At 45.7% G+C, this 14323-nt stretch overlaps 1 protein-coding gene across 1 annotated transcript in view; it reads right to left on the reverse strand.

Annotated features, from left to right (window-relative positions):
- SAMD4A (sterile alpha motif domain containing 4A) overlaps positions 1-14323 on the reverse strand; it is a 206943-nt gene that overhangs the window by 52103 nt on the left and 140517 nt on the right. Inside the window, 1 exon segment of the mRNA XM_045810375.2 lies at positions 2-265. Within this exon segment, the coding sequence (XP_045666331.1) occupies positions 2-265 (264 nt within the window).

Genomic DNA, 14323 nt, shown 5'->3' on the forward strand with positions numbered 1-14323 from the left:
CCTTTCATACCACTACCTTCTTCTTGGAATGTGTTACGAGCAGTGTTCTGATCTTCTAAGTGTTCACTCCCACCACTTCCTGAAGAGGCTACACTGCTTTGTGGAGACAGGGGGGCATGATCGGATGGGAGGCACTGGGGTCCTCTAGCTCGTAAGTCCTCATGAGACATCCATCCATGTCCTAGAGGCTGGTTTGGCACATTCATGGGTGGGGTAAGGGACACAGAGCGTTTCAAAGGGCTGTGGTGTGCCTGGCCTGAGAGAACTGGAAAAAAAAATAAAATGAAATAGGTTATTCCCCCCCCTTTAGCCTGGGCCACAGAGAACCCACAATACCTTTTAACCCTGAGAGATGATGCTAACTATCTGACGACTCTATCCGTGGTCCCCGCAGGCTGAATACAGGCCTGGCAGGGGCCTTCCCCTCAGGGGCCTAAAAAGGATGCTGTCTGGACCTCTTGGTGGGCTGGGTTTCCCCAAGGAGGCTAACCCTACAGTTTGTCCCCACATCTGGCCTTAGCCTTTGTGGGTCAGGATCTGGTTTTCATTCTAAATCTAGAAATCAGGATCCGTGGCAGGGGGCCTATAAATCAGGTGAGGCTCGACAGCCTGGCAAAGTGGCCGTCTGCCAGGAGCGAAAAGAACACGTGCTGGACATTTTTTTTTTTTTGGAAACACACAGAACCCGACATTACCCATGTCATTAGGGTGGACTCCTCGAAGGGCAGGCAGGCCGGTCACTGTTTTTGCTGGACTGAACTAGAAGGTGGACTAGGCCTTGCAAGCAGGAAGCCGGGGAGGGGTGCGGGCTCAGCGAGGGCCGCAGTGCGGACACGGACCTCGGGGCCTGTACGGGACGCGGGCGGCCGCGTGTGAAAGGGCCGATTCTTTCCCTGGGCCTTCCCAGGTTAATGCCAGACTTCGCACTGAAGACACCGGCAGGTAACAGGGCCTTCATTGAGAAGCCGGAGGGGGCCTCCGCGGGCTGGGCCTGGTCTGCACGGGCGCGTTCAAGGCCTGGGCGCAGCGGGCCGCATCGGCGCAGCCCCCGCTTTACACTTCTTTTCCAGAAAACGAGGAAAAAGCAACACAACTCCCCTAACTAGCCAAATTAAATTGAGGTCATTTGAGGGAGGGATTTCACCCAAATCAACACCGGGGGAGCCGACGTTACCCTGGGTTGGTTTTTCTGGGCGTGTAAAGTGACACGACTTCACAAAATAAGTCTATTCATAACATTCTCTCAGCCCTGCTTCCTGACAGGTCCGGGTTATTTTGACTGCGGCCGCGCTCACATGGAATCGGGCCACATGCATTTTTAAACGGTTTTCAGGGAAGCCATTACGTTCCATCTGAGGCCGTGTCCCCTACAGCGAGGCCTCTGCTCTCCCAGGCCTGGACAAGCACTTCTTTGCTGCTGGTCATCTGTGTTCTTTGGTGAGGCGGACCCGACCCCGCAGTGTATGAAGTGCTGCTGTGTTAGACGCATTTCTGCTGGGGCAGCGTCCACCCCACAAAGACCTGAGCAGCAGACTACCTTGCCCCCACTTCAAAGAGAAAGACCAGAGCCAAAAGGCTGGGTGTTTCCAGAAAGTGTATTTGGGGGCAGTGGTGGTGTGGGAAGGTAGCTTGCGGTCAGCTGGCATCGAGCAGGCCCTGAGAGCGATGGGGCTCACATCTCTGCTGTCGCTGTTTCCTTCCATGTGGCTTCATGCGGCCAGAAGGGCAGCTTGTACAGGGGGACAGCCGGAAGGGCTAGAAGCTTCTTCATTAACAAAACAGGGAGGCAAAAAGGGAGCTGCCGAGTTTACCATTCGTAATCTGAGAGATTCCCACCTGAGGTAGATTCTATCAAAGGCAAGGAATTAATACTGGTTTTTTAAAAAAATGCGAAGGGGACATTGTTTTAAAAGTTTTTTGACCCTAACAGGCTGACATAGCTTGCTTTTCCACTAAATAGACTAGGGAAGAAACTATTTAAAAAGCCTCCCTGGAAAACGCATTGCTACCTGGTTGGACTGGAATTAGCAAGAAAAAAAGGGAAAAAAAAAAGCAGAAGGAAAAAAAGTAAATAAAAAGGAAGCAGCAGCAAAAATGAAGAGAGAAGCCAATAGGAAGAAAAGCCAGACATCCAGAAAATCCATTTCATGCCTGTCTAAGTCTTTATATAAAATCGGGCAGACCCGTTGAGGGCTGCACCGAGTACTGGGATGGTCCAGCTTGGACAGCTCAGCTTTCGGATACCTTGGGAACGGTTTCCGACTATCTGGTGAAGGCTCTGAATGGTGCCAGCAGGCGTGCCTCAAGTGGAAATGGGGGCTCCTCTTTGCAGCCAAGATTAGAGCGAGCCCCAAAGCCGTAAAAACAGGCCTTGCTAAAGAGAGACACACAGCTTGGAACTGACAGAACTCCTAGCACCCGGCTTGGTTAGAGGCGACAAATGAATCTGTAAGCACGGGTGGGAACACCGCTAAGAGAGTCCCCATCTTTGGATGCTGAGAACAATGCCCCAAATACATAGTCGTTGAATTCCATTTTTGGATGGAACCCATCTGCATCTTTCTACCTAAAGTCTTCCTAAACGCCACACTACCTCCCCATTGATGGGCTTCCTCGGGGAGGCTTGTCGATATCCAAGGAACCACTGGGTACTGAGAACCTAACTTAGTGGGACTTACAGGGATTTATTCATAGAAAACGGCACCCACGCCTTCATGTATTCCTGAGCCTGACTGACGTCACGGGGGATATGGCGTCCATTTGGCCTCTGCCTCTAATAAAAAATCAGTTATAGCTGGGGTGCCAGGGCCTTTTCCCAGTAACTTTCTATGGAAGCCCCCCCCGCCCCCGGTCTGTATCATAAAGACTCCCACAGCTGGCACAGAATAGCAAGGTCTCCTTCGGAGTCAACCTCCCGTAGCAACCAAGCAAAATGCCTCACACGAAGCTTCCGATTTGCAGAGAGGGCCATGCGTGCAGACCGAGGCAGGATGCCACACCCCAGTAAGAGCAGAGTCATGCTGGGCAAATGCCTCATTTCTCCAGAGAGAACCAAGGCCTGGAGGCAAGACAGGCTCGTCTTCCTGTGGGAAGGAGACAGAAGCAGGGGACAGGTGACCTGCCCTGCCCAAAGTGCCATTCTGGGGTGAAGACAATTCTTCAAGTAGAGATACTAGGTACGAGGCTTTGACCACAAAGCCAATTTCGGCGTTCCTTCGTGCGCTGGAGTACTTCGTTCGGCACAAAGGGGCAGGGGGAATGATCAATGCCATGGGCAGAGTGCAGGAAAATAGGCCACACCACTGTGGCGTTGATGAGGTGGCCAGGGGCAGAGCGTTGATGGTTGTCCCCTCACTCCACTTTCTTTTCACCAAAAGAACTCATCTTAAGTAGTGATAAATAGAAGGAAAATGGATATTCAAGCAAAAGTAAGTACATAAATAAAATTCCTTTCCCCTGTGAGTGGGGAGGGAGAGCAGTGAAAACAGTCTTCTGTTAGCTGTCCCAGAATGACTCTAGCTAGAGGCAGAGCTTTAGAAAGGGCCCCCTTGCTGACTGCTACGCAGCAGACGACAGCCAAGGCTTCATTCAGACTGAAGCTGCCCCCGGGTATATTCGAACACTGCAGGATTAAGTACACCTTGGGGAAAAAAAAAAATCTCAATACAGATTAGAAATCGGCAGGTTCCAGCAGAACTGAAGTCCCGAATTTAGATTGCATTTGTGACTTTATAATAGTGAGAGGGGAGGGACAGCGTGTTTCTGGGTGGATTCATTATATTGAAAATCCTACTAAAAATTACCCAGGGGACCAAGGTTGTGCCTCTTTTGCTCTTGAAAAACTGAAGCTAAAACTTAATATAGTGTATGGTATAGAGTCAATATTGCTTATTATTTTTAGAAGGAAATATAGGTTCAATATTGCTTATGTCTTCTTACAGGAAATTTCAGGAATGTCCACATATCCACGTATACATGCGTACATATGCCAATAGAATATTGTGATTTGGGGAGCATTTATAAATTCAAGTGAATCAAAAATAAATAACAAATACTGAATAAGTCCAGTTGAAATACGGAAAAAAAAAAAACAGCTAAAAATAATCTTGCTACAGCAGGGGAGCCATGTGAGGTGAGTACAGAGGGTCTTATAATCTGGCAATAAACTCTGTCACACCATTCTTGGCCAGTCAACTTCTCTGACCTCATTTAACCTTATGATTTCTTTTTCATCTCGAAACATCTTTAATGAGACTCCTGTCAATGCCTTTTTAGAGGAAAATACGATACATGGCTCTGGGATCTGTTCTTTTAAGTATTTTCTTGAAAGCCTGGAAATCAGATTTCTTACCCCTTTCCTTTGCCCAAGCTTGACTTCAGCTCAATTTTTAGTTACTGAAATAAAATTCAGTGAAAGGCTTTTTGGAATCGACTCTTTTAAGAAAATTAGGTATAACCACTTTTTCTGCTTTCTAATGTGACAAATAATAGGTTTTTTAGAAAGAGGAAGTTTGGGGATACTGGCCTGATGAGCTCTTTGGTATTGTCAGGTTAAGCATTATCCCTCACCGTCGAGGACAGACGGGATTCCTACAGGCCAACAGTCCAGAAAACCAAAGCCCCACTATCACTGAAACTTGATCCTAACAAACTTTAATGCAGATCTTTCCAAGACACATTGTATACTTTCCTGTTCTCCTGAAACTTATCCACTGAACGCAATTTCTGCTTTAAAAATTATTGTTAAGAGCATAGATTCATAACATTTCAAAGATGGAAGCTCTGAATTACCTGAATTAAAAGGCAATTCAAGAATTCCGAAGTCATGAGCTCTGGGCCCCTGGGGAGTGTAAGTCCCTTAAAGTCCCTGTGTGTACCACGCTTTGTTCCTGGATGAAATACTGTGTTGCAAATCATATATATACATATATATATATTATATATATATATGCAGAGTGTTGAAATTAATAAAAGACTAACTTACATGTTGCTGAATTCCTAGCTCTTTTGGTCACTTTTTTCTATCTCCAGACTCAGCGTACAATTCTTGTTTTATGGGGACACCGATTTTTTTATATGTTAAAAACTGAGGCCCCAACTCAATAAATGCTAGAGGTGATCGTTGTTCTCTGCTTTGCTGAGTGAGGCTTTCGTGGGCAGTGCGGGCGGCCTCGGGAGCTGCTGTGCTCACAGTCCTTGGCACGCCTCTCATCGCCACAGTACTTCCTCCAGCCCCGACCACCAGCACTTTGCATTGCTAGCACTTCGTGTTTCCACCTCCTTACAGGCTTAGCATTTTGTTCTGGAGTTTAGAAGCTAGAAGCTGACTTCTTTTTGAATAAGGGCAGTGAGTGTTCCCATATTCCTAATAGCATCCTCTTTCCTCAAACCAAATAGCTTGTCTTCTCCACCCAAAGTGGAGCTCTGTCCCCTCATGATGCCTCATGAGTTCAGCCACATGGTGGGATTGGAAACGGTCATCTTTTTTTACTCCTAAACCAGTCTCTCCATTTCTAATCCAACAAGCTGCGCCTCTCACAGAAAAATGTGTGCTTCATTACAATTTTCAAATTCTAGATGCTCACGTGATAAAACTCAGTCCAGTTGTGAGTAAATTTTACAAAAATAACTCATTCTAATTTTGGGATTTTAAGAAGTAGAACGAGGAAACCAAACATTGGCCTATTACTGTAAAATATTAACTTCAAATTTCTTTCCTTAATTAAAAGGTCTTGGGCAAGTCCCTACTCTCACGATACACACTGCAACACACTGTGACAAAGCCTAGGGAATATTCTTCTTGTAAGTTGCTGACGGTGTAACTTTCACAATGTTTTCTAGACCTACTCCCAAAAGAAACTCAGGGTATCAGTAGAACCTTTGCTGAACACCCCAATTTGAGGCTCGCATCATATAATTCTTAAATTTTGCCCTAGGAGATGGTTTGACACTTGTCCAGTTAAAGGAGAAAAAACAACCCACCGCCAGCTACAAAATAGCTTCGGCTATTGTTTCAAAGTTACTGGGGGAGCGTTTTTGTTCATTCCTTCAAATTTAAGGCCCACTTATCTGGCATCGTTCAGGTGCCATCCAAGAATTTCTCGAGAGTACTTTCAGAGCATCTAAGGAACTGCTACTAAAGGCTTTCCATTTTCAAAGAGTAGAGTTCTGTTAACACCACTTGTATGGATGATTCCAGGCATTTGCTTAAGAAAAAAAAAAAAGCCAGCATTTTAGAGGCTCAGTGGTGAAATGATACTAGACCCTGGATTCCTCTTCTTTAGTCGGTTTTGTGGTGCCACAACCAGTAATCTGAGGCCCTGTAGTGGGAATCTTTGGGGAAGAAAAGATTAATAGTACTACAAGAATACATTAAAAAACAAAACAAAACAAAAACAAAACCAGAGTGTTTGATCAGTGACATCATGCAAAAAAAGACAAAATAACACCAGTCAAATTTATGGCCAAGTACAGATCTGTGTAAGGGGGGGAAGGGGTTATTAATTATGAAGGTTAAAATTAACATGCTCTGCCATCATTGCTTCAGGGAGTAGATTAAGAGCACATCTAGACGGTTCTATGCCTCAACTCCGCATGCTTGCTCTCTGCTTCTTGTTCAAAGGTTTGGAAAACCAGGGCTTACAACATCTGGACACCAGAAGATGATTCCCCCAAACAGCTTCAGACTCCACCTCAAACTGGGGGAAGAAGAGAGAACTGCTACAAAGCAAAGATGTGGTTGGTGGAGGGGGTGTTCCCGACGAGCCCAAAGAGGAAGCCACATGCGCTCAGGAAGGAGAAAATGTGCCCTTGCCTAAGCAACAAAACAAAACAAATGGAGACTCTGGAAGAAGATAAAGACCGCAAAGAACATCGCGACAAGGTTGACAAATACACGCTGCCAAGTCTCTTTTTCCCTATTAAATCTCATTTTCATACAGTATTGAAATGAAAGCATTCTGATGCAGGGAAAAGCACCTGGAGAGGCTTTTTCAATAATGCGAGTCCCTGTCACCGATGTCAGCTTGTATTAGTCTCCAGACGGCTCAGCCTTTGGGCAGAGCAAAGATGTATGTTTCTGCCTTCACGTTATCACTTAAACATCTGGGCTTTTAAGAAGTAAATCGGGATGTTTCTGGCAGACTTTTATTGCTGCATTAATCTTGGGTACGTTTCATTCGTCCTCTTTTGTCAGTTTCTATAATGGCAAAACTGGGTGTCATCCAGCAGAAAATCTATTTTAGATAACGGCTATTTGACTTTATATTGTCATTATTTATGAAATAAGTTAGACGAGAAGCCAATATACACATTTTACAGAAATTGGTTGAATCTTACTCATAAGTTTAACTTCAAATCAAGCACTCCTAAAAGGAACCTGCCCAAATCCTCTCATTCCATTCCATCAAAACCAATGATATCAACCACGAGGTAACTGGACACCACGGAAGCAGATGTTTAAGCCAATTCCAGGGACTGTGGGATCAACCCAGCCACTTCTGAAGTTTCTGTACCCTGGGTTAACTTCTACTTTCCTGCATTTTGTTTCTTGTCCTAGCTATATGTATACCTACGTGCACTCAACCCTAAGGCTTGTCCATGGAATTTCTCCCCCCACAGACACTGAAGAGATGAAATCCAGAAATGAATTTAGACAGAGATGCAGAATTTGAATCATTAACAAGATGATGTCATCAACAGATGACATCAAATAAAGTAAATCACTGAGTCAAGCAAGTGGCCAAGAGTGGACTTAAGAGAGCATGTCCTTTTTCATTTTCCAACATATCCATAAAAATGCCCGAGTCATTGTGTTTCAGGAAGAAAGTGGAGACACTCAGAAAACTAGATGTTTGATGACAAAACTTCTCTCCTGCCCCCTTCTTAAAAGACAACTGTCAAATTGTAACTGCTCACAGGCCTACCCAGGAGGTGCTTCTTAGCTTTACAAAATGCAGTGTCCATCCCGTATTTAACGACGTCAGGGCTGCTAACTGAGCAGGAGAACCAGAAAAGCAATCCTAGCATGAACTGCAAACAGCCGGCGTCTCATGATAGAGCAACTCAGCCCCCGCTCAGAGCATCGGTCCCAAGGCCACGGCAGAGTGGCTGAACAAATCGTCAGCAACTTCGACATCCTGACACTGCTAGCGACGCCTGTCCAGAGGAGAAGCAGGTCAACCCCTTGAAAGGGGCTCACAAAGGATATTTTAAAACCTTGTTTATGAACTCCTGCCTTGAGTGAACCTCAGGCAGTCTGCTGCTGGAACTTCAAGGCTGCCAGATCAGAGGGCGACGTGGCTCTCAAAAGGCACGGCACTCATTAGGCAAGACTGGCATCATTAGGTGCAGAAGTCCTACCACTGGGGGCCTCGACTCAGCCCCAGCCAAATGCGCGACCGGTGCCGGGATTTCTCTGGGCGTGAAACTCTGAATTTGCCTTGATCAAGCAAAAATCTTTCTTCTTCTCTTTCTAGTGTTAAGAGAAGGGTGATGAATAATTAGAAATGTATTATGTGGTCCTGACTAATTCTTAACTTAGTTACTTGATAGAAGAATGAGAACTGGAGTTTCTCAGCATTGTGACTCGCAGGGCAATTGACTGATTAGGGAATTGGTTCTTGTTTTCATTAAAGCATTCAATCTACATGTCAAATGTAATAATACACATAAATGACCATTCAAGAACTCCACAATTTGAGCTTACATTGCTAATTAGATGATTTTTTTGTTGTTGTTAATTAAGAGAAATTGGATGGTTTAGGCTCTCCTGGCTTCTTAATTGTATTTGATTGAATTCACCATGTGATTCGAGACAAGCATTTGAGGGTTCACACATCCCAAACCCTACTTTGCTTCACCTTCAGTATCTTCTTGGATCCCAAACTGTCACAGCCAGCCCCTGTGGGTGTTGGAACATGGGTGATATTGGTACTGTGTTTGTAAAATTGATTGACTGTGGTCTGTAATTACACATACCGATTCGAATTTTTGACTCGGCACTGCATTTTTCACTTAAACCGTACTGTTCTTCTCTACCCCAGAGAAACAGCATTTACGTAATTGCTCTCAACTCATCTATTTGGGTATTATAAATCAGTCCTGCAATAAAAGACTTCCAGAGACACTGCAGGCACGAGGTTCCTGGCATAATTCAGCCCCCGGGACTGTTCTAGTTTAAGGACAGGAATTGAACAGTATTCATTTCTTATTGGAGATGAGATGAAAAGGGCTGTCTGGAGATTCTGGATCCCGGCAGCAAAGAGAAAGGGGCCACAGGGCGACCGGGAGGGCTGGGCAGAACCCAGGCGGCCAGCTCAGAGCCAAAGGTCGCCTCCCTTTGCTCCCTGCCGACTTCCCCTCGCCTGTCACACGAACTGTATAACGTGTCATCTGTTCTATGACGTGTCTTATCTACCGTGGATCCTCCGTATTCACAGATTCCATATTTGAGTTCACCAATTTGCTAAATTTTATTTGTAGGCCCCAAATCAACACAGGTCGCATTTTCATGGTCATTCACGGACGTGCTCAGAGTGGCAACAAGTCGGTGCCCCCGATGCATGTGCTCCCAACTGAGGCATGGGTTATCACGCCGTTGGCCTTGAGTCCAAGCTTAATGCATCAACAGTGTATGACATGCCTTTAAACACATATGAAACAAAGTTATGTATTGATTAGTTGATGCGAATGTTGTGAGGCTTGCAGGAACGTCACCCTGTATCTCCCCCAGGGGCAATGGTTCAGGATTTGCTAATTCAGTGTTCACAGTGATTTTACAGAACATAACTATTGCAAATAATAACAACTCACGGTGTGCACCCTTCACTCCACCTCCCCTCCTGGGACATGTTTGCCACATTGGCCACATTTTTGCCTTAGGCTTGTGGTTCTTAACCTGGGCTACAAAGTCAACCTTGCCGGAGCCTTTAAAAAAATCCTGATGCCCCCGCCCCATTCCAGACCAAAGTAAGAAAAAAATCCCTGCAGTGGGGTTGGAGCATTCATACTTTTTAATGCACCTGAGTACTTGTAATGGCTAGCCAGGCTGAGAACTACCGTCTTGGACTATCTTTTGGCGTGAGTGTCCCCCCAGACTCTGTCCCCCATCCTGGACATTGCAAACTTCCCCAGGTTGGATGCTGTTTCTGCCCGCTCTTAATAAGATGCCCACAAAGAATGGACATCTTATTTCCTTTTCAAGTGGCTTTTAAAGGACAACATACAAATCATTGCTTCTCCTACAAACAAGTCTTGTTTGCTTTGGATTCACATGCAGAATTTTGCTCGGGCTCTTCAGCTCAGGATTTTATCACTCTTGCCCTGCCCTCCAGGTAAAATAAATGGTATTTTGCTTCCAGAATTCCAACCTGAAGGACACTTGGGCAGAATTTCTGGAGACTCCTCAGACACATGTTTTTCCTCCTGAACAATAGTGCCTGCTTCTTGCTGTGGCCACATTTCATGCTTGCTGAGTAGGAAGAGAGGGTCAGGGGTCAGCTGGAGGCCCTCTCTCAACGTGAATCAGCCACAGGAAGCTCTGAGCACGTTTTTTCTCTAAGTCTGGAAATTCTGCTGGTGAAGGCACAACTGGTTCACAAGTAGCAAACGCTGTGCTCTGGATCCACCAACTGGCAGCACGGGCATCACCTGGGAGCTTTGGTTTTTTCCAGAAAGGCTGGACTCTCCCGCCTTACCTCAGACCTACAGAACCAGGATCTGATTTTAAGATGCCAGGGCCTTTGTGTACACATTCAAGGTTAAGAGACACTGCCTATAGACCCAGCTCTGACCTGCTGACTTGACACCTGTCCTCTTGATGTTGGGAGAGGTATCAACCCCACAAAAAGCAGCCTGCTAGAGTGAGAAGAACTTGGAATCTGGGTAGTAAGTCATATAACCTTTCTGTGTCTCAGTTTCCCCCAGTATGAGATATCAAAGGATACAGCATGGGATTGTTGGAAAAAGCCAAATCACTGGATGTGCATAAAAGGGTTTTGCAAAGTATAAAGTGCTACAGAAATACTAGTTATTAGTTGTCAGAGTAAAAATACCTCAAATGGAAACCAACACTGCTAATGGAAAAAGCAACTCAAAGTATCAGCCAATCTAATGACATTCATGGATCACTTTCAGCATATTATGGATGGTATGAAAAATATCTCGGATTACTTGATAGTGCTTCACAGCTTTACAAGAGATAAATTTCCACCATGGTCTGTCATACCAAAAACAGTACCTTCCTTGCTCTTTCGGGATCCTTACGCCGATGAACTTTCCTCTGCCCTAATCAGAATCCTCTTTCTCTGATGCAGACTCAAGTTGGTCTTTCCTTTCCTCTCGCACATTTTATTTTTTCTTAAGATTTATTTATTTATTTTTGAGACAGAGGGAGTGAGCGAGCGAGAGAATGTGCAAGCTGGGGGAGAGGCAGAGAGAGAGAATCTCAAGCAGACTCCGACCTCCCTCCCCTGCCCCCGGTTAATGGGGAGCCCAATGCAGGGCTTGATCTCATGACCCCTGAGATCGTGACTTGAGCCGAAATCAAGAGTCAGACGCCTAACCAACTGAGCCACCTAGACGCCCCTCCCCTCACACATTTTAGTGTTCACATTTCATTTCTATTTTTGGGAGGACCGGGGCATGTGAATCACCTTCTTTACCATTAAATTTCAGTGCCCAGAACTCCTCCTGAGACCCTCTCTTTCTTTGTCCTGACATTGGTAAGCAATACTGATTGCCTAAAGTCCTTATTGAAAATTTGAAGTATCTCCATTGTATTTAGAAATTCAAGCTAAGAACCTCTTATGTGGCTGGCTAAGATTGGGTTCTTCATAAGCAAAAAAACAAGGGCATGGACTAGGTGACTTAAAGAATTCATTCATCAGATACGTGTTGAGTGCTCACCGTGTTCCATGCTCTAAACACTGAGGGCACAACATTGAAAAAGCCATCACAGCTCACTGGATGATCTTTCAGCCGCTCCCCGAGCCAACCTTCCACAACGCTCTTAGCATATTTATGCAGTGCCATTCTCACTTGGACAAGGTATCCCCCCACATTATTTATTTCTGCATCTTTTTAGGAAGGCTGCCTTGTGATACCAATAGAACAGCCAGCCAAGGGTGTTGGGGTAAAGATCTGACAGTGCTCACCACAGGCGAGGTTCTGGAGAAGGGAAGGCACTAAATTATATCATCCGCCCCACTCCTGTCTCATCCCAATGCTCTCACTTTTCCTGCACATTTTAGGATCGCATGAAAGGGAGACTGGATGAATGAATGCCCTGTCTCCTGACTCTGCTTCTTTCTTACCTGCCCCAGGGTGGGGTACTGTACTGTCATTTCCCCAAATGCAATCTAAAAGACCCATCCCTAAGAACCACCCTTCCTGGTCTTTCATTCTCGAAGAAGAGGCCACATGGCAGGAAGCACAGCAGCAGCCGCCGCTACCATCTGCCAATGCCGACTCATTAGTCCTCATTTCATGCCTTTCCAGGTAGCTTTTATCATTACTCCTCCCTCCACCCCGCCCAGCACAAGTTTCACAGACAGGAAGCTGAGCTGCAGAGGGTAAGGGACTTGTCAAAGATCAGACAGCTAGGAAGGGACAAGAGCCAGGGTTCCAAACCAAGGTTCTCTGACTCGTGAGCCCGCCTTCTTCCGATCAACACTACACTGTCTCTTGCAGCAGGAAGAACTCGCGGGCTTAGACTCTCAGCCCTAACGCTGTGCACTCAATATCCAAAACCCTGAGCAAGTCCGCTGGCTCCTCAGGGTCTTAGGATCTCACATGGAATACAGTTCTAACAATGCTAATGACTCTTTACCTACTTCCCAGGGTTGCTGTGGGATCACGTGCTGCCTGCCTCACCCTCGCGCTTCATCCATCCATCGGTCCCTCCATCCATCCGGTCATCCATCCAATATTTGCGGAGCACGTGCCCTGTCTGCTGAGCCCATGCTGGGCACTAGGAAGGATGATCAAGAAAGACCCGCTAAGATGATGTGTGGAAAACTGCTTTCAAAATTCTTAAAAATTGTTTTTGAAATCTCCTTTCCGGGAAAAGAGTTTAAGCCAACCTCCTCCTTCAACAAACACTTACTATCTCTATGTATAGGGCACTGTACTAGTCACCAGGGCTACAGAGGCCGAGGAGGAGCGTATAACAGGAGACAGGGCGGCACGGAAACAATCAGTAGCTTCTATGTACCCAGCCAGCACGTGCCATGGTGAGAAGCACACAGCAGCTAGGGGCTGTAAGGCAGTGCTAATATTCTAGGTAACACTTTGCACCAAGGTGAAGGAGGGCTGAAAAAGTAAAAATTTTAGGTGATCTCAGTTTCAATGAACTCACCACAGTATCTCAAGGACTAATGAGGTTTCTGAGGAGGTGGTAATACACCGGGCCCTCCATTTTGGAACGACAGTAGTGGGCTATTTATGAAGGTCAAACAAGCTCTTCTCTCTTGCTTCCACGGTAAACGTGCCTGTTGTTTCCCTGCCTGTCAGCTGGCTATCCCATACAATCGTTTAAAATCCGTGAGTCTGAGATGCATGACGATTCCCTGTAACTGAATTAGAAATCACCTGCTCAGCCACATGGAAAGCATCTCTTTTCCATTCGGGCTTTCCCCAAATGACTCACAAAGCTTATGGTTTGGGTCTTGTGTGGGTGGTCTGAGGGCAGAGTCAGGCAATCATCTGCATAAAGAAGCCAAACCAGGATCTTTTCATTTTAAATTAAAAGCTGGAGGAGCCCCAGACTTAAGAGAAACAACATAGCTTTTTTTTTTTTCCTTCAGAGAAGTAAGATAATCACAACGTTTCCCTGAACCAAAAGCTATGCTTCAAAAATGATTCCCGGTGAAATGAAATGGCCTCACCAGGTGTCCGAAGGGGTGGATAGAGCGCTTTTCATTCCTGAGGCAAGACCTCAGGAGAACTGGTCAAGAGCAATGCCAATGTTTTATTGAAACGTAGATGTTGTTGTTGTTTAGGTGCCCCGTGGAGCTGGTCCTGATGGAATTTTAATGATGGTGCTACATTTCTCGGGCCCTTCCTCCAAAAATATTTTCTGAAAACGGGAAGGTATAATACTGCAGTTTGTTTCCCTCATTTATTTACTCCCTAATCATCTCAGAATTCCAGAACTTTAAAGCAGGAAGGGAATCTAAAAACATGATTTAGGAGTCATCTATTCCATACCCTTCTCTCCCCTCCCTGCCCCCCGTCATTTTATCAGTTAAAGAATCAGAGGCTTAGAGAGATACAGCGACTGTCCAAGGCCACTCAGCAAAGTTGATACTGAAGCTAAGACTAG

Source organism: Ursus americanus, chromosome 26, assembly GCF_024610735.1.
Source record: "Ursus americanus isolate L20-20 chromosome 26, mUrsAme1.1.p, whole genome shotgun sequence".
In the NCBI taxonomy this organism is placed as follows: domain Eukaryota; kingdom Metazoa; phylum Chordata; class Mammalia; order Carnivora; family Ursidae; genus Ursus; species Ursus americanus.